Consider the following 21,200-nt stretch of genomic DNA (forward strand, 5'->3'; position numbering starts at 1 on the left):
AAAATATAAGTAATAATAAATATCACCTGTAACAGGGACAATCTAAGAAAGGGGACACCCGGACCAAGATTGCTTAAATGAGGGCCGAAGGCCGGCAAAATAGGGGGTACAGGGATAATCCCATAGAAGTAAGGGCGATAGGAAATAATTGCCTGGTGCCTACTGTTGAAGAACCATTTGTCGCCTCGAGAATGACCTATAGCGAATCTTTAATCTTTCTCCCGAATATGTGAACTTATTACAATTTAATAATAAATGTATTTTAAAAGGTATACCTATAAATTTGACATGCAAGGTAGGTTATCGTTTTTATCTATAATATATATATATTTTATGGAAGAATATGCATATCAAATTATGATATTTAAAAAATAATCATTGTAAATAGATACAAATGCAACGAATACATTCTATTTGTTTAACATTGTTATTTTTTTATTATACTATTATCATTTTTTTAATGTATAAAAATGTAATAAATTAAAATGAAAAAAACCAAAGGTTTTTATATTTTAATAAAATGTTTGTTTTTCATGTAAGGGGGACATAATATTTAATAAAACAAAATATTTACCAACCCATCTATCTTATTTCTATGATGGTCATCATTTAAAAAAAACAGTAACCTTTACAGTTAAAAAGTAGACTTCAGTCTGCCAAAATCATGCTAATAGATAAAATGACTACCAAAAATGGTTGATATATTGATTGATCATTTCTCTCTCTATGCTATGTTGACCAAAATGTAATGTAACTCTGATTGACATAGATGGTCACCTTTGGAAGGTTTTCAGTGTTGTTTTACTTTTATTTATATAATAATTTACATAAGTAAGCCATACTTAATAAAATACGACATATTTTTAGGATTTAATTTATATTATAATTTTTTTTTATTAAAATTATTTTTATTATATATTTTTATTATTTTTTCACCCTTTACTATATAATAATAAATAATAAAATAAAATATAAAATACATTTAAATTGAATTATATATTTGGGTATTAGTTTTAAAAAAGGTGCAATTTTTTTTAATTAAAAAGAAATCAAAAGAAGTTTATTAGTACTTTTATTTGTAACAAAAAATGTGTCAATTAATTCAAAAATTTATGATTACTTCAATATGGATATTTTAAAAATAAATATTCGGAAAATTTAGTTTATTCATTCATGAAGATATAAACGCATTATAAATTTCCCATGTAAATGCATATTCATGATCTGTGCTGGAAGACAGGGGATAAATCCTCGCAAAAAAGTATAATATAATAAAAATTTAAATAGAGGATTTATAATTTAATATGTTAGTATAATCACATTCAACTTTAATTTGATTTAATAAAACCTCTTATCTATACAACAGATTATATATCTATTTATCTATCCTCACCTTTTCCAATTTTACAGTAGTTTAAAAAGAAAAAAGATAAGAATTTGGTTAAATATTTATTTTAATAGTATAAAAATAATAAAAATGTTATTTTTTTGGTTCTAGCTAGTGTTGTAAAACGGCCCTATATGAGCCGATTTTTTAAAACGGTCAACTCAATATTTTGGCTATAAAAATATTGATTAAGCCGCGACATTTCGCTAATAAATTTACGAACCTTTGTGCCACCTATAAGTAAAATCTTCAAGTTTGTAAAATAATTTTCTGGATAAAAATATTGTTTTTAAAATTGGTTCAAATTGAGCCGTTTAACAACACTAGTTCTAGTACCTGCAGATTTTTATTCCTTTAGAAATAAAAAAGATTAATTTTGATGACAATTTTTTTTTGAGTCATCTGGCAAGCGTTAAAAGCAGCCTTTACGAAAAGTGAGATAGGACGATCTTTTATACCAATTAGTATATTAAAGAATTCATATAAAATCGTTTTTTCATTACTGTGGATATAAAAACAAATTTCTAAATTTAATCTGTAGAAAAAATAGGAGTTATATTCTATATTCTTGAAGATTAAATAGAAAAAAATATATATTTGATTCGAAATTTTGAATTCTATACACATAAAATCAAACATATTTATTTCTTTAAATTTTATCATCAAAAATTAATTTCTTCATTCAACAAGTTAAATTCACTTATTTTTAAAAATGACCTAAAAATTTTAATATAAATTTTAGCTGTATAAAATTGTTAACTTAGCCATCATAATACTATATAGTGTTGTGCTTTGTGTTAATTTAATATATTTCCATATTTTTTAATTCGTTTGAATAAAATTATTTGACTTATGTTTTTTTAACAATATTTTGCAAGTCAAATAATTTTATAAATTAAAAAATATTAAAATGTTTTAAATTAAATCTGCATAACACTGTATTATATTATCTTCTCATTTTACAATATTTCTCCTCAAAACAGCCAAAAAGAAAAAGACCGATTTATAGGAAACATATATAAATAAATAACTAAACATTTTTATTTAATGTACAAACTTGAAACAAACTGAAAATAGGGTGTCCTACTTCAAAATCTGGTTAACCTGGGCTAGGCTAAACAGAAATAAGTTTAAAAAATAAGACAAACCAGGACACAGCCTAAACATTTTTGGCGCATTTATTCAAAATAGGAAAACATATTACCCCCTCCTAAAAATAAAATGATTATGGGACCTCTTCTGATTGGCCTATTTTTAATTCTTAATGATTAACAGTCCTGACTACTTAGTTAATTAATTCATTTTGCAAAAAAAAAGTGAACATGGAATGGAATAACATAATTGTCAGTTCTCACTCTCAGCCGAAAATATATAATTTAAAACATAAATTAAGAGTCTATAATAAATCATTAGAATATCATTTTTATGTTATATCATCATGTATTCATGAACGCGATTTATCATTTTAAAATTTATTTACCTTTATTAGTTAAAAATAATTCCATAAAAATTTAAGATTTCCTATTTAAAAAGAAACCATCATTTTGGTACAGATAATAGTTTTCTTTAAATACATATACTTTTGAGTTAGAGGTCTGCAAAAACAACCCAACTCACCGATGAGTCACAAAATTGTTATTATTTTTTATTTTCTGGTCGGTCTGAGTGAATAAGTTGGTCCTTTACTTTTGAGTGTTAAATGATTGTCGATAATGAAGATATGATACTGCCTCCCGATTATTGGGGGGGGGGGGGGGGGTTGAATTTTTTGACAAACTTTGTAGCGTTAATTCAGACTTAAGCTCTAAATGTTTATAAATGTAATAATATAGCATATGGAAAATTTGCACTAAATATTAGATTTTTTTTTCCTGTTTATATTGATATTATTTAAATAAATGTAGTTTGTTATAAGTTTAATGTAATGGTAATGTAATATTTCAAATCTATTATCTATTTTTCATTCTTAAAAAAATGAATGTTATGGTATAATGTGGTGGCGAGACCAAAGTATAACCATATTGATTCATGATTCAGTATTATATATAATTATATATATTTCGAAAAATTATTAGCCAAATTATTTATATTTTATAATATGTGAGCAATTAATCTAGCAAAATTAAGATATAGGTATAAGGTATTTTTAAAATATATGGTATATGGGAATCAATAATAGTTAAATCATTTGTAAGTGCACATTTTGTTTTATAGTTTTAGAGGACGCAATATTTTGCTAGAAAAGTCGGCATTTTGTCTAATTATTCTTGTTAAATCACCATTAAAACATAATTCACATATATTTTTAAGCGAAATTTCTTGATACAATTTTAAATTTATTTCGACCTCAAGTTTTTGTAAAAAAAAAGGTAAAATAGTTTTAGGCTCAGATGAGTTTATATACATTTATTTTATTTTTACAGTCCAGTTTTTTTAAATTACCAAGGCCTCCACTCCAGGCCAAGTTTGCAGATGTTTATCTTATTTAATGATCTCTAAAGATATCGTCTTCCTTTTAAAAATGGAAGAAAAAAGGAATATTCTATTTTTTAAACATGTTTTTAGATTTAGGTCAGACAATAGATTTTTTAAGGAATTATAATGTGACTGGAAAATAATGCTTGCAAGAAATAGAAACAATTCTTATGTTATTTTTAAATCATCCATTTTAAAATAAGTTTTAATATTTTTTGGTGAAATTTTATTCACGTAGTTTTTAAAGAATCATAGAGACCAACGTCTAAAATGAATGAGAGAATGAATAATTTCTATATCTCAGTTCTATCCTATATTCATACACTTTTAGATCCTAAATTTTATCCTAACTTCCGGGTTTGAAACTGTAAACTAAAGAGTTCTTGTTTACGGTTTAGAATATTTTTTTTAGAAAAGTGGGCTTTCTTTCGGTTCCTCGATATTCTAATTCCAAAGATTTCCAGTTCCAGATTATTATTCCATTTCCAAACTCTGTTATTGAGCAGATGGGTAAAAAATTCACAAAACATTTTAAACAATATATTAAAACTACATTTTGTTTTAGAAGAGGTTCCTGGAAATTGTTAAATGGGTCTTTGTTCCTAGAAATTTTAAGAGAGGAACCCCTTCATCTCCCTCCAGTTCTTATAAATTTCAAGCTCTTTTTTCTGTTAATTTTATATCTCTCAAAACTCAATTTAAAAAATATATGTACAAAGTATAATAGGGAATTTATGAGTTTCTTTTAAATAATTAAAAATAATAAATATTTTCCGGAAATTTCTCAGACCACATATCCTTCACACTTAAGAGTACCGGGAGTTGAATAGTATTGTATTATTTATTTTTTTATGATTGTAGATAACGATCTCTAACTCACCACAAGGAATTTAAATAAATTAACCGTCGTTGTGATCGTAAAACAGCTGTCCTATATCTGTATAATGTTAGATATTAGTTCTATATACATATATAATATACACACATAATAATACACAAATTAATAAAACAAATATAGTATAGGGATTAATAATAAAAATAGGCCATAAAATTACTTTTTTTATTCATCTCTTAATTATTTTTATTTTTTTTAAAAAAATTTATAAATTTTCAAAACACTTACAACTCTCTTCAGGTCAAAAAACCTATATTTTTCTTTTGAAAGAAGAAATCATTTTTTTTATGTGGCTAATAAATTAATCACAAATCAAAGAAAAGCGACAAAAGATCAAATAATCTATTATTTTTATGTTACTTTTGTTGTTAGAAAACTCAAGACAAAGAAATATGATTTTTAAAAATGAATTATCTGTTGGTCTTTATTTATTTTTTCCTTGGATCCCTCTCTTCTGTTCTTTTATCATTATTTTTGTTTCTAACAACTTATTTATTATTAATTAATAATTATTATTTGTTCTAAGAAATGGTGCTGATATATGGATATATTTATTTTTATGTTAAATCTTATCTCTAAAAAAATAACTAGCTGCCAGCTACCTGCAGGTTACAGTTACCCGAGAAAGTAGCGGTTTTTAAATATCTTTGTTAAAAGTTACTGCCCGTTCCTGATGGGAATATGACGTAAAGACTACCCTGATGACTAAAATATTAAATGATCCGATTATAAAATGGATGTTGCCGATTATGAGGTTACCAGATATGTAATAGAAACCTTGGCAGTGCGAGGAAGTCTACGCCAATCTTTTACAGTTATTAAGGCCTCAAGAAGCTACAAATGATAGTCAGGGCTTTATAAGATTTTTCTCCAGAGGTATCTAGATTTGTGCTTTACACCTCTAGAAGTTTCCCTCCCTTTATAATGTTGAAATTGTATCGAAACACCGTGTTAGAGTGCGCACGAGAATATGACTTGTGGCCTTAGTTTGAAATAGTCTACTAAAATGTATCATCAATTGATCAAATTGAAAAACTTTTGTAATTTTATTATTTAGATATTTTTTTCATTAATGACAAATAATCAATGTGTAAAAATCCATCAAACTAATTAATCGCATGCATTAAAAATCAAATCATATGCTAAAAGTTTTTTAAAATTATTTCTAGTAGTTACTTAGGTGATTTATTCGTTGTTTCCATTTATGACAATTCAACAATCAATCATTATGCAGCATGTATATACAAAGTGTTTTCCTACAAAATTCTATCATTTATGTTTGGGTCTGCCCTTCTTTTTTGCCCCTCTTGTTTAGATATATTTTCAAGTCTCCACCCATTTTTTTACATGGTAATCCGGTATTTTATTTACCCTCCCATAACCTTGTCATTATGTTTCGGATTTAACGATTCGAATAGAATATTTCATTTATTTGAATGATATTCGCTAATTATCATCTATTATGCTATTCGTACACACGAAAATTAGTTTGAATGAATAATATTCGATTGTTATTCAAATAAAAACTATTTTTTAAAAAAAATTTTTTATGTTTTCATTACGAAAGATGTATAAAAAAAATCGTTTATGGTTCCCACACAAAAAATATTTTGCCAAAGATATTTGAATCAAAAATCTTGCATGAGGATTCTAGAAATTTTTTTTTTATAAATCTTCACATTTTTTTTAAATTTATCTTTGTAAAAGGTTTCCCTCGGGGTGATGAGAACTCCCCTCTTTAACTTTCCTAAAAACGACATTGATTTTTATATTATTTTATTTCATTATTTTGGCCGACAGTCTTTAGTTTAGCAATTATAATAAATATAAAAATGATATAATATACTCAAAATATTTATTAATTATGAAATTACTATGTTTGATACAAATAATCATCATTTAAAATCATAACCTTTTTTTAAATGTTTTTTTATTTTATCGTAAATTTTTTAAAAATGTTTTAAATTACATATTTTTTTAAAAATTTGGCGAAAAAAGAAAAAAAAGACAGGTAACCTGATAGGTTAATCATAAAAAAAATTTTTTTTTATAAATTTAATAACTTACTAAAATAAAACGCCTAAAAAAAATAATATTTGCGCACAATGACAAAACATTTATATTAATAAAATTATATATATTTAAAATTAAACTCATTGACCTCTTTATTTAAAAGTAGAAATTATGGACTGGTGGAATTGTGAAATAAAAATATTTTCTCACACGGAAATGACCGGACTGGACAATTAAAATACAAAGTTGTTTTTTTTAAGTTTTGTAACATGACAATTTGTTGTGAGATTAAATAAATATTAATAAAATAAATGTATATTAAAAATTAGTATTCATTCAATTTTTTTTTAAATGCGGTAAAAATTAACATGAATAATATAAAATATCTGCAATTCCCAGTTTTACAGGGCAAAAAATCAAAGGGCCGGGCGCGCAATAAGTAGTGACGCCCCACCAGCTTAATAAAGAATATATATTTTTTTTAAAAAATTCTAAAGCCTAATTTTGTTTAAAATAATATATAAATTATTTTGCTAATTTGTATTTTTTTGCTATAATAAGAACATTCATGAAACCGAAATCCTCATCACTATTGGTTATTTTTCCATAGGATATATTTCTGAATTTAAAAAAAACTGAGCCAGGATAACATCAGTAAAAAAATGGGAACCAGGCCAGACCGGGTAAAAATTTGGACGAGCCGGTTTGAAAATTATGCTATTTTGCAGATAGGCAACTTTAATATTTCGTTATAAGATGTCCAAACCCTTCTGCCACCTATGAGAAAAATTTACAGGCTTGCCTAATTTTGGCGAAAATATTGGACCAGACGTTTAACAACCCTATAAAAAAATGGTAACCACACCCTCCACCTCCCCTTGCCGTTATTTTGAACAGTTTCAAAGTCCAGAAAAAATATTTAGGCCTATTTGTCCTTTAATTTCAGACTCATCTTATGTTGGAATAAAACATGGATACTTATTTTTAAAAAGTATTACATTATATAATTAATTAGGACATACACTTCATATTCATAGACCAATCCGCGAATTATTAATAATTTGTTTTATCTTCTATCATAATTCAATGTAATAAAATAGTTTCATAATTTAATCCTTAATTATGAGTTTCATGGCAAGTTTTAGTTAGACAGAGACAAACACAGTTTAATTTTTTTCAAATTTTTTATATCAACATTCATGAGACATGACATTATTATTTGTAGATATATACCATAATAAATGTTGTTAAAAAATTATTAGGGAGGAAGGAAGAAAAGAAAGAAAACAAAAATTAAAGAAAGAAAGAACAAATTATTAAATTGCTGATTATGGTTGGATTGTTTAATATTCTATATATATTATTTTTTGAAAAAAAAGAAAGCTTACAGAATACAATTTATTTATTATTACTTTTCTAAATTATTATAAAAATAAGATCGGAAAGTTTTTTTACAATATAATATTTATTAAAATAAAATATGAACTGTTAATATTAATATTTTATTTATTGATTTTTGAGAGAAGGAAAAAGTTGAACTAATAATGATTATTAATTTATAAGTTACATAATTATTATATTATTTAATACCAAAATATTTTACATATTAAATTTAAACAATAAAGCGTACAAGATCCCTTTTTCATACCAAAATAAATTACACTTGTAGGTCTCTAAGGTGGCTGTACAAAAGAGTTTTCTCTAGTAAATTTTTAATCTATGAATTTATTATAAGAAGAAATATAACATATAGTTAAGTTTCTTAACTATTCATTCCTATGCATACTGGTATAATTTTGAAACTATCTATTTGAATATCATATAGAAGCGTCAATTAATTTGAATTGAAACCACTTTTATAAAATATACATTATGTAACAATTATTATTTTATTTTTTTTCTCCTATTGAAGTTAAATAATTATGTATTTTTTAAATCGAATAAAATGTATTATGATTTAAATCATGGAAAAGAAACTAACGGGTTGGGTTCGATTTAGGGGAATTTTATATTTAAATAAATCAAAAATATTAAAATATCTCATTAAATTATTAATATTTATATTTACAATTTTACAATTAAAATGTATTGGCTCTTAAGTATTTATTGTTTAAGATTTCGCGGGAATAAATTCGCGATAAGGAATTGGCGATATTGTCTTCGCTATAAATGTTTCGCGGAAAAAATTCCCGGAATTGGTTTCGCAATATAACCTTTGCTATAAGATTCCTTCTCGATAAATGGCATTCGCGATAAAAGTTTCGCTGAAGTGTGATACGGGTTTTTTTTACTAAAAAATTTTTTAAAAAATAATTGACATTATTTTTCTATTTAAAAACCATTTTTAACATGGAAATTTTTATAGGACCTAGAAAAAAAAGCTTTCTTTTACATATGAAATAGATCCATATAGCAATATTGGATAAGACACCGCGAAAAAAATACCCACGGACAATATTTGGGTAATTACTATATTTTTAGCTTAAAATTATCACTTTGACCTCGGGGTTTTTCGTAAAATATAGCAACCCAAATTTGATAGAAACTAATAAAAAATTAAAAATGTCTTAATGTTAACGGATTTTCATCCTTAAGCGCTTGTAGATTGAGCCGAATTGGCCGACATTTAGCCATTACTCAGCTATCAAAAAAACCCCAGACATAAATATCCCATATTACTATTTAAATTTTCAAATAAAGGGCATTGGGAATCTTCATCAAATTCCTTGCTGATTCTGATTCGAATACCAGCCATATGATTTTAGTTCAGGGCAATTTTTTTAATGCATGAACTAAATAGGAATATGACTGGAATTTAAATTCGAGGAAACAGTTGATGCTTAAATACTGCGTACCAGATTCGCTTTTCAATTCTAATCATCTCAATTGTTCTTTACCCTGAAACCAATTTGATGTACTCGTAGACCCTCCCTTCGAGAAATCAATCAGATTAGATAGTGTCTCCACAAACATTTTCATTCAAAAAAATTGACCAGCCAAGAAATGAATATATGACAGAACTAATTCATTAATTAAAAAAAATTCTCCAGCTCCGGAAGCAAAAAATTAGACTCTAAAAATATTGATTTATTAACTTTATAAATTGTATTTTATATAATGTAATGTTTTTATTTTTTTCTAAATTTTGTTTGAAAAAATAAATAAAAATATTTTATTGTACTTAATTTTCAATTCAAAAGAATCAAGTGTGGGCTAATTTCTTTTTCTGTAAAATCAGTTTTATCTTGAAATTGAGATACGTTTCGCCCGAAGCAGAAATGTGCCTAAAGGATAGCCACAGCATAACGCCGCCACAGTAAAATAAAAATTAATAATATGTTGTGTAACAAAGTAAAAGTATATTTCGTTAAGTTTGTATATTTTTTTAAAAATCACCAACATAGATATCCTGGACAAAAAAATAATCAAATTTTAGAAAAAAAAATAAGGGTAATTTAAAAAAATTTGCTGAGTTAGTCTTAAAAATTTGTTTTTTTTTGGAAATTGGGATATTTTTGTCTGGAACATTTGTTTTCTTTTAATTAAAAAAAAATGATGCCATTAATAATTTCTCACTTACTCTACCACTAAATAGATCCGGTTAATTAATTTCATCTATTGGTTTTTTTTTCTACTTTCTAAGCTTATTTTATAAAAGCTATATAATAGATAGAACCTTTGATTTTTACATAGATTTATTTCTATTATATTTTCTTTTTTCAACATACTACTGTGAACCATGACTTCAACCCTATCACATAATTGTTATATAAATTAATATTTCCTTAAAATAGTAAAGAAAACAATAGTTTAATTCTTTTTGTGAATTCGGAATTTCATTTATAATTTTTAAAAAAAATTAAAAATTTGAATAATTGAATAATTGAAAATATAATTAATTTATATGATTATTATTATTGCTTTATCTGTGTCTTTTTTTAAACTATTCTATTGAAAAGTTGATAAAAATGAATTATAAAAATAAATATATTATTCTTCGTGATCTTTATCTAAAATTTGTGTAACATTTTATTTTAGGATTTCGCAATAGCAAATATTGTGTCTTCTTATAAAATGATCAAAAAAATGTATTTCTACTAATATCAACCTTTTAAAAAATAACTAATTTATCCTTATATATTTAACAAGATCCCAAAATGGAGGCCCATGACGGTAAAATTTAATTTAAAATATCAAATTTACAAAATTATTTTGGGAATTTTCTTAATACAAAATTTAATTAAAGTAAATGATCTGTTGTTTTTACTATGGGTGGGGTATACCGGAATATAGTCCGGATGGAAAGATTAAACTAAAAATCTTAAGGGGGCAATTCGGGCGGGGGCCGATCTCGGATATAGAGGAAATATAGCATAATATGTACTATAGCATATTATAAACATTTGTTTTAGATTTGTAATTTAATATTATCAATTAATTTAATTATTTTTTTTATAACATTTCCATTATAGTATAGTATGTATATGTCTATCGCGATAAACGGGTTAATTTTTATATTTTATCGATAAATTAAGTTAATCTTCTTAATATTAATAATATTATGATACAATACAGTGAGAGTAACATATACATAAGGATGGGTGATTTAAAATTTGAAATTACAACCATCAATACCAAGGAATATATTAAATTTTTTAAAAAGATGGTATAAATCATTAAAATTAATACAATACAAAGGCAAAGGCAACATAAATGGTAGATTAATATTAATTTATATATTATATATTAGTTAAGTAAAAGTAACAGATATCTATGTGATGTATCGCTATACAATTTTTGTGGAAAGGAAATCATTATTGATTATGAATTAACTTAAATTGTTACAATTATATAATATAATAAGAGCTATCTCGAATGTGTCAATTTTAAGATTAATAAGTTCAAATGAAATGCTATTATCATATATAAATTTTATAATTAAATTTGCGTATCATATTGATTTTATTTATTTACATATCCTATACTATCATCATTATAATTATTTGTTTATTAAATTATATAAAACCTGAGGATTTAATTAATGAATTTTTATTAAAATCGTTTATATTTGATATGATAATATATGAATAAAAGCAGTGTATATAAAATATAAATCAATTTATTTAAAATATCTTTAGGAAATTAACTTTCAAAATTTTTAAATAAAATGCATATTTATTCTATCGATTACTAGATTTTATTATAAATGTCTTCCTCAAACATTTAGTCGTATAATTTTATTTTTAACAAACTTCATTATATACTAATATCATGTGATTAATTAAATAAATTATCATAGTAAATGTTACAATTAATTTGTTGTATATGTATGCATCTTATCAAAATAAACTTTTAAATTCATATCAAATTTCTGATAATTAGTACATAATGTTATAGTATATTTCTATACCATAACATATATAAAACATTTGGTATGTCAAAATATTTTGTGTATATAATCTATGCCCTGCTTAAAGAGAGGAATTGTTTTTATTTAGGCACTCATTTAATTAAAGCCAGGTTTTCCTGATGCTTACTTCCGACCGGTCCGATTAATGCCACTCAAAGATATAGGTTTAGGAATTCATTTTTTCATAACATGATAAATTTAACTTATATTATACTGGGCCCAAAATATCAAAGAATTCTATTCGCAAACTCTTGAAAAGCTTCTTTTTTTTAATATTAAAACAAATATGTCCAAAATAAAATTCTAGAAAATTCTAAAAATTTAACAAATATTTTGTTAAAATTTTGAAACTTCTAAAAGTTTTAAAACTTTTCAAATTTTTTAAACAAGATTTTGGAGACTTTATATATATGAATCATTAATTTAATTTTCAATATTTAAAGAAAAAAAATTTGAACTCCAAAATATCACATTCTTCGATCTTTTCCTTTATAATAGGATAAAATGTCTTAAACTCATTTGTTCCAATTTTTAAAGTTCAGGCTCATCGATATTGTTAAAAATCATGTTCAAATTACCCGTAAACTCTTCTATTAATGTTTAAAAGAAAATGATTTCTAGTATATAATATCACATCACATAAAATACAATATAAATTATAGAAAGGTCATAATTCTTAGTTTGGTTTATATCTACATAATTATAATACGTAAAATTAATACGATTAATAATATCTTTATCATATTTCATATAATTGGCCAGTGATATCATTAAATCAACCAATTATGTTTGCGGCTGCACGTACAAAACTTAATTATATATAGTATAATAAAAAATTAACAAAATCATACATTTAATTAATACGGTATTTTATGTTATTCTTGATAAAAAAAATTTTGAATATTTAATATTATACATTTATTTATAATCCTAGAGTTGTCATTCTCATATTTTTTTAATTTTAAAATGAGAGAAGGACATAAGCGTAAAGGCCGTATCTCCTGGTTCTTATTTCCAAACAGTGCATCTTTTTAGCCGTCCCTAAGCCTAAAAAGAAAGAGGCTATTTAGATTTACGTAGGTAATAATAACAAATATCGGCTCGGCCCGGATTTTTATTATTTTTAAACCCGATCCATTCTAAACATTCAAATAAAATATTAACATATTGCGCATGGGGGTCTCCAGTAAAAATTTGTAGATAACTATTATATCGAGGGATATCATATAACACAGTTTCATGGAAATTCCAAATAAAGATTTTGTTCACTCAAACTGATACAAATCCGATATCTTTAATCTCTACAAAGAAAATTTGATGGATTTAGATAATTTATTATTTCAATATTTTGGTTTTACAATATATATAAATTGTATTATAAATAACCCAATTTATTAGGTCCACACCCTAATCATTTAAAATTCATATCATGAATTATTATATTAAAAAATAGCGCAAATTATTGAAATTTAATAATAAAAATCTAATCAATCTTAATAACTTTATAGGTGTTTTCTACAATTTTTTAAAGTAAATTTTAAATTTAAAAAATAATGGAAATTACAGAAAGATAAATGACACCGCCATTGTAATTGTAAATCAAATATATTTTTTTTAACTATTAACGGAACCTAATACTAATACTATTTCCTATGATTTAATATTGTTATATTTATACGCATGAATTATAAAAAATATAAACAATGGTAGATTTATTTTAATTAAAATTTATATATTATATATTTTCCTGAAGTATAAATTAATATTTAAAAATTAAAATTACTTATTGTGTTTTGGTCTTCGTGCTTCTTTGAATCGTTTGGATAGTTATATAATTGCAAATGAAGATTTTGAATCTGATGGCCTTGTTTTTTAAAAAAAATATCTTTTGTTAGATTAAATAAGAAAATTCATTAAAAAATTAATTATTATTTGTCATAGTCAATCATGGAAGAAGATTGAAATCCTGACACAAATGAGTGAAATCATCAAATTATCTACCAACAATTATTATACTTTTAAATGATAAACCAAGTTCATCTAAAAATATTTCCTAATTTTTATAAATTTAGATAATTAATTTAAAATGATGATTTCATTTTACCGGTAATTAAATTAAAATATATTTTAAAGAATGGGGTAGAAAATCATATTTTATTGGTATGTAATTAACAGAGTATTTTAAAAAATTAACTGAATTGATGTTTCGACTTATTATTTTTGATACTTACTGCTGTTCAGCCTAGACTAAACAGCTTTTGAACTGGGACACCCTATTTTGGTTTGTCTTAAGTGTTTGGCTTAAAAACCTGGGGTTTTAACACAACTGACCGGATTTTAATTTTCAAGATCCAATGGCTGCCCGATGCTTATTTTAATATCACGAATTTTTAAATTACGAAACGCTATTTTTATTTTTAGAAAAAAGCTTAGATCCGGAAACGGAACCGCATTCGTTATCTCGCGTATACTACAAATACCCAAACATATGTTATTATTCGCCGCAAGACACCCCCTTCTTGGATAACAGTCGCGATTCGGATAAGGATACGGAAAATGTGAACGATAAAAAATCGCGTTCCAGAAAAGCTACATACGAATCCCGCGAAGCAAAAAATTCTCAAACCAGTACAAAAATAAATATTTTAAATGTTAATAAAGATAACATGGAGGAGAAGATAAGAAAGAAAGAAATTTTAAAGGATACTTTACAAGTTTGGAAGTTATTTTACAGGGTAAAATGCGATATAAACGGAGAATGGAATATATCTTTTCAAAATGTTATATAAAATTATTGAATAAATTTTCAATATTTTCTCCGAAAGGTGACACTATTTTGAGTCGTGCAATAATTAGTTTGAACAAAACGGATGAGAGCAATTTTGGAATCACAATTACAGGTATTATATATAAAATAATGGCAAATTTAATATAATTACATTTAAGTGTGATATCCTTTATAAATCTTCTTTTATTTATAAATTATTTATGACTAATTGGAAAACATTTTGGATATCAGTTTCATACATTGTATAATAAATAGCCTATACTTATTAATTAATATTACGTGTGTACGTGTAAGTATAGATGATCGAAATATTTATAACCTATATATAATATATATCGTCGCTTGAGGATTATATACTTCATTCTATATTCCACTTTTTAACGAAATAGTTTTTTTTCTTAGATAATCATATTTCTTCAATTAGGGCAGGGGTACGTTGGTTCGGTTTAAACCTCAATTCTGTTAAACTATTCAAAATGTAGACTATTTAAATTAGTTAATATTTTTAGTGGGGCAACGTTCCCAGACTTTGGATACGCTGGTTCAGCCTATATTAAGAGTTGTTCTACCCATAAAATAAAGTTCCAAATATTATTTTTTTTTTAAATAATAACTAGATATAAAAAAATATGTTGATAAATTTTAGAAATTCGGGTATCCGACCCGAAACGAATACCGGTTTGGTTTAGCAGAGGCTCGGATAAAAGTAATGATTGAAGGTTGAAAAATAAAAATATCGGTTCTGTTCGAACCTCTAAAAAACGAACACTTTGGTATACAAACCCTACATTAGAATTATAAATTTTATTTGATATTTTGTAAATTTTATTGAGTTATTAAAGGGCGGTTTCTTTTTATGTGACTATCATTTGCTCCGTGATGTCCCTCCTTCATAGTTGTGTCATAGTCCTTAATATTACATATTGATATGTCATTTATAATACTATATGTAATTTATATATTGGATTCCATTTATTCCTGAGCATTATAAGCTTAAAAATATTTAAAAAATATTGTAAAATGGTAATATACTAATGTTTATAAAAATTGTGATTAATAATAATCTTTATAACAATTTGGAAAGAAATTAAAATTTTAGCAAAATACTTGTAATAACTTTGACATTCTTTTATTAGCACAAAATCATGAGGCTCGAACCAGTTCACAGGCATTTGTTCGATTCAAGTTCCGATAGAAATTTTAACTGGTTTGGTTCCATAAAAAATATTGGTTAGTGGTTAACCGTTCGGTTCATGTTAGGTTTTGGATCCCCGAGAAATTTGTGATTTTATAAAATAAATTTAAAAAATTATTTTAAACTTAAATATCTAAAAATTGATGTTTTGGGATAATAGCCAATAGCAGGTTATATTTTGCACTTTGATTGTTTCATCTTCACTTTTAAATGTATAAAGAATAAGTTTTTTTGAAACAATATGAACCTCAGCGGACGATATATTTTCAGTTAAAATTTTTTAAAAAATATAAATTATTGTTTTGTAAATATTGTTATAGCATACAAACACAAAAAGGTAAAAATCGTAGCGGTCCAACTTGGTTCATCTGCTCATAGGTTAGTACCCATAATTCGGATTATTAATATATTATTTTTGTCATTATGCCACGTATCCAGGATTCTCATATGTAGTTCAAAAAAACACTCAAAATTGGTACTTTAAAAAAATAATATATTTGAATAATTTTTTGAGGGCCATTTTTAGATTTGAAATTATTATTTGACTGAAAATGTATTATAATATGTGCAAGGTATCCACACTAGTGATCTGCATCGGGCCTAATTTTTCCAGCCCGGCCCGGCCCGAAATTTTTTTAAAAAGTTTTGCCGGCCCGGCCCGAATTTATTTAAATATAGAAATTAATTTTTATAATTACTCAAAAAAAGACATATGTTATATGGCGTTTAGTTTCAATAAATTAAATTAAAAATATTTATTTTACATAAAAAATTCAATATAAAATTGATAAATTTAGATATATTTTTAAAAATTTCCAAAGGTCCGACCCCCGGCCCGAATTTTTTTAAAAAATATTAGGGGCCCGAACCCGATTATTTTAAATAGAATTAGACCCAGGCCCGAAGCCCGTTCGGGCCGACCCTAACTTTGCAGATCTCTAATCCACACTTAATTTCAGACATTTATATATTTTTTAAATATATATATCGCGTCTATATGTTTTTTCCGGCAATGTGTTTATTTTTTCAACTTTAAATCATTTTTTGAGCGCGTTTTTTTAAATTTAAAAATCGAAGTTTACCGGAAATGTATTCCAGGATGTTAAGAATACCTATCATATGAATTTTAGATAATTTTGCCATTAACCTTTGGGTCATTTATAAATTTATATAAAAAATTTATGGAAAAACTAATATTATTAAGTTCAAATGTTCATAGCGAAATTGTCTCATATTTATAGGGTAGGTATTCCAAACATGATAGAAAACATTTCCGATAAGATCAAAATTTTAAATTTAAAAAAAATCGTTCAAAAAATGAATTAAAGTTGAAAAAATAACACATTGTCGGAAAAAAACACATTGACGCTAACTTATATATATATGAATATAAATGGAGAAAAGTTTAAGGTAATATTGTTTGAAATTTACACTGTGGATACTCTACACATGCTGGAATCCATTTCCGGTCAAATCAGTATTTTCAAATTTAAAATTGCCTTTGATAAACTATAGAAATTACTACAAAATTAAGATTCTCGTGTTTTATGAAAGTTTTGATTTAAAATAATTACGTAAATTTAAAAATAGCGAGAACATAAAATCGCGCGTAAATATCCTATAACTTCTCTTTTCCTAGGGAAGACGAGGATTATCCAATATAAAAAAAAACAATTTTGTAAGTGAATTTGAATATGCTATAAATATTAATAACTCTTTAAATCATAGCGTGCCATATAATGTTATGTGGCATCTTTTAATTCTTTTATTATGATTTTTTAAAATATTTTATTTTCAATAAAAACACTTTTATATAAAAAACAAATAAATTATTTTTTAAATTTTAAAAATAATTTCTCTTGTTAATAAAAAAAAATGATTATAAAATTATAATAGTTATTTTTCAATAAAATATAATATTTATACACCCTGTTAAAATTGTTCCTTATTCGCGCTTTTAGAATTTTGATCTCGGATCTTAGATAATATTAATTATATATATTTCTCGATTTTTCTTAATTTTTGGTTCATTTGAAATATTTTTTTTGGAATATTTCAAAAAATATTTTGAAAAGTATTCAACATATTAAAAAAAAATATTTAATTCAACACAGCCAGAGTATATAACTTGAAAATAGAGTTCCCGGGTTATAATTTTCTAAAGACGGTTTCTTGTTATGAATCATAAATTATTTTATAAAATAGGTTATGGTTTCCTAGATGTGATCCAGGTTTTAAGAATTCGGTTCCAAATTTCTAATAAGCTCTTTCAATAAACGCTCTAAAAAGGAATGACACAAAATTTGCATTAATGTGTCACATGATTTAGAATATCACATAATCTTATTCGGATATTTTGGAAATTTAAAGATGAGGTTCCAATTTTGATTTTCTAAACTCGTACAACAATTATATATGTTTATAAAAAGGAGCGACGCGTTGGAGAAAGGAGATCTTATAGTTAGCGTTAACGGACAAAAGCTAACAAAAGCCGCACCTTACCACGTTGAAGGTCTGCTGGGAACTAGCAAAAACCATGTGCAATTGGAGATCGAATATCCTTTGCCGAAACTAAATTGTATTAATAAAATAACACTATATTTTACCATCTAAGAATTTATTTATGAGTGAGTTGTTAGTAGGATAATATATGATTGATTGAAACATGTTATAAAAAAATTTTCCTTTAAAATAGCAGGTCCTAGTGTTGTTAAGCCTTGATTTGAGCCGATTTTTAAAAATGGCAAACTCAATATTTTATCCAGAAAATTATTATGCAAGTCTGATTTGCTAGTAGATAGAACAAAAATTTAGACATCTATTAGCGAAATCTCAAGGCTTAGGAAATAGTATTCTGGCTAAAATATTGAGTTAGCAATTATTAATAGTCGGTTCAAATTGAGCCGTTTAATATGAGCCATTTAATAACATTTTAAAATTATAAGAGTGAGTAGCTATTGAACAATTTAAAAAAATAATATTTATAATTATATACCCATAGTGTTTTAAAATGGGAAAATAAATATTTTGAGTTATATTTATTGTTTAAAAATTTAATTAGTTCGGAAGAATGTATCTGACAGGTATGGCACATGTTTCGTCAAACAGTTCAAAGTAAAGCTAAGAAAGGACGATATAAATTCCAATTATGGATTCGTTGTGAGAGGAGGGCGGCAACCAGTTTACACCAACTCCATACCTTTCATCGTAACGAGTATTCGCCCGGGCGGATCAGCTGATAGGTATTCAAAAAAAAAGATTAAATATTTCCTTCTTCTTCTTCTCCGTTTTATGGCGATTTCCAGGTTTACCCGGGTAGGCCAGTTTTCCCTCTGATTTTTCTTTTCCATTTTTGACGGTCCTGAGCATCAATACTTGTAAGATTCAAGCTTCTCATATCCGCCGCTATCACATTTGTCCACGTCATCTTGGGTCTTCCTCTAGGTCTTGATCCTCCTACTTCCATCATTGTGCATCTCTTTACCCAGTCATCTCTTGTCATACGTTCCACATCATGCCCAAACCATCTTAGTCTATTTCGTCGCATTACCATACCAATCATTTCTATACCTAATCTTGCTCGCAATTCCTTGCTAGTTTTTCTCTCTCAGAGATACCCCACACATCCATCTAACCATCCTCATCTATGTTCTTTCTAATTTGGCTTCGTGAATTGCTTTCATTGCCCATGTTTCACCGCCATAAACTAAACAACTCCTCACGCAGCTTACGTAAACTTTCCCCTTTAACTTCAGAGAAACTTTTTTATTTGTAAGAATAGATGACATCTCTCTGAACTTCTTCCAAGCTTGTCTGATCCTTGCAACAACAGCAGAATCTACACCACCATCTGCGTTTAGCATATCACCTAAATAACAAAACTTATCCACTTTTTCTAGGGTTAACCCATTGCCAATATCCAGACCACCATTTTTTAGGTTATCATTATTATGTATCCCTTTCATGCATGTTTTACAAATAAAGGTCATTCTTTCTAACATCAAACTGCCTTTTTTCCCACTACATCTTTTATGTACCCATTTCTGGCATCTGGTGCATTGGATAAAGAATTTCTAGCAACTCCTTTCCCACATACACCACAAGGCCACTTACCTGATTCTTCTATCTTTAGATTTTCCCCACCAATCATCACCTTTGTTTTTGATGCATTCATTTTCAGGCCCTTTGCTTCCATAGTCATCTTCCATTTACTAACTTTATCCCTCAATTCTCCCTCACTGTTTGCCATTAATACAAGGTCATCTGCATATAATATCTCCCAGGGAAGTCCTTCACGCATTTCTCTAGCCACCACATCCATTACTAAGATAAATAATAATGGACTCAGCACGGATCCTTGATGAAGTCCTACCTTCACCTCAAAGCTGTCACTATCACCATGATCCGTCCGTACTGCTGTTTGTGCTCCAACATACATTGCCATCACTGCGGTAACTAACCATTCCTCCACACCGGATTTTCTCAAGGCCCATCTTGTAATCTCACGCGGCACCCTATCAAATGCTTTCTCCAAATCAACAAACGCATAATAGAGTTTCTTTTCCTTCGCAAGATACTTCTCCTGAATTTGTCTCACCACAAAAATTGCATCTGTCGTGCCTCTTTTCCCGATGTAAAACCAAACTGCATTTCATCAATTTTGATTTGTTCCCTTATCCGCTTTTCTAACACTCTCTCAAAAACTTTCATTGCATGTTCCAAGAGTTTAATAGCTCTGTAAGACCCACAATCTAAAGGATCACCTTTCCCCTTGTATACTGGGATAATTATACTTCTTCGCCAGTCCTCGGGAATAGTACCTTCTGTGACAATCTGATTTGCTAAATTCATTAACCATTCAATCCCTAAATCATCAGAACCTTTAAACATCTCTGATACCACCATCGTTAAACCCGATGCCTTCCCTTTCTTCATCTTTTTCACTGCTCTCCTTATCTCGTCCTTGCCAAATTTACACCCTGGACCTTCTACCTTTGCACAACTAATATTATTATTCCATTCATTTTCTTCATTCAA

The 21,200-nt window shown here is 26.4% G+C and overlaps 1 protein-coding gene across 2 annotated transcripts in view; it reads left to right on the top strand.

Annotated features, from left to right (window-relative positions):
• Positions 1–1,186: 1,186 nt before the first annotated feature.
• The window catches only part of LOC135922633 (uncharacterized), a 63,321-nt gene continuing 43,307 nt past the window's right edge, over positions 1,187–21,200 (top strand). The window contains exons 1-6 of one of the 2 annotated variants that reach the window (XM_065457051.1): positions 1,187–1,261; positions 14,602–14,808; positions 15,006–15,080; positions 16,484–16,541; positions 18,593–18,741; positions 19,225–19,405. In XM_065457051.1, coding sequence (XP_065313123.1) covers positions 1,210–1,261; positions 14,602–14,808; positions 15,006–15,080; positions 16,484–16,541; positions 18,593–18,741; positions 19,225–19,405 — 722 coding nt within the window. In that variant the 5' untranslated portion in view covers positions 1,187–1,209. Of the gene's footprint in view, positions 1,262–10,780; positions 10,944–14,601; positions 14,809–15,005; positions 15,081–16,483; positions 16,542–18,592; positions 18,742–19,224; positions 19,406–21,200 lie in introns of those variants that run through there. The other variant, XM_065457052.1, reaches the window with a different exon arrangement.

The sequence above is a fragment of the Gordionus sp. m RMFG-2023 genome, chromosome 1 (genome assembly GCF_954871325.1).
Source record: "Gordionus sp. m RMFG-2023 chromosome 1, tfGorSpeb1-WG-v2, whole genome shotgun sequence".
NCBI classification, from domain to species: Eukaryota; Metazoa; Nematomorpha; class Gordioida; order Chordodea; family Parachordodidae; genus Gordionus; species Gordionus sp. m RMFG-2023.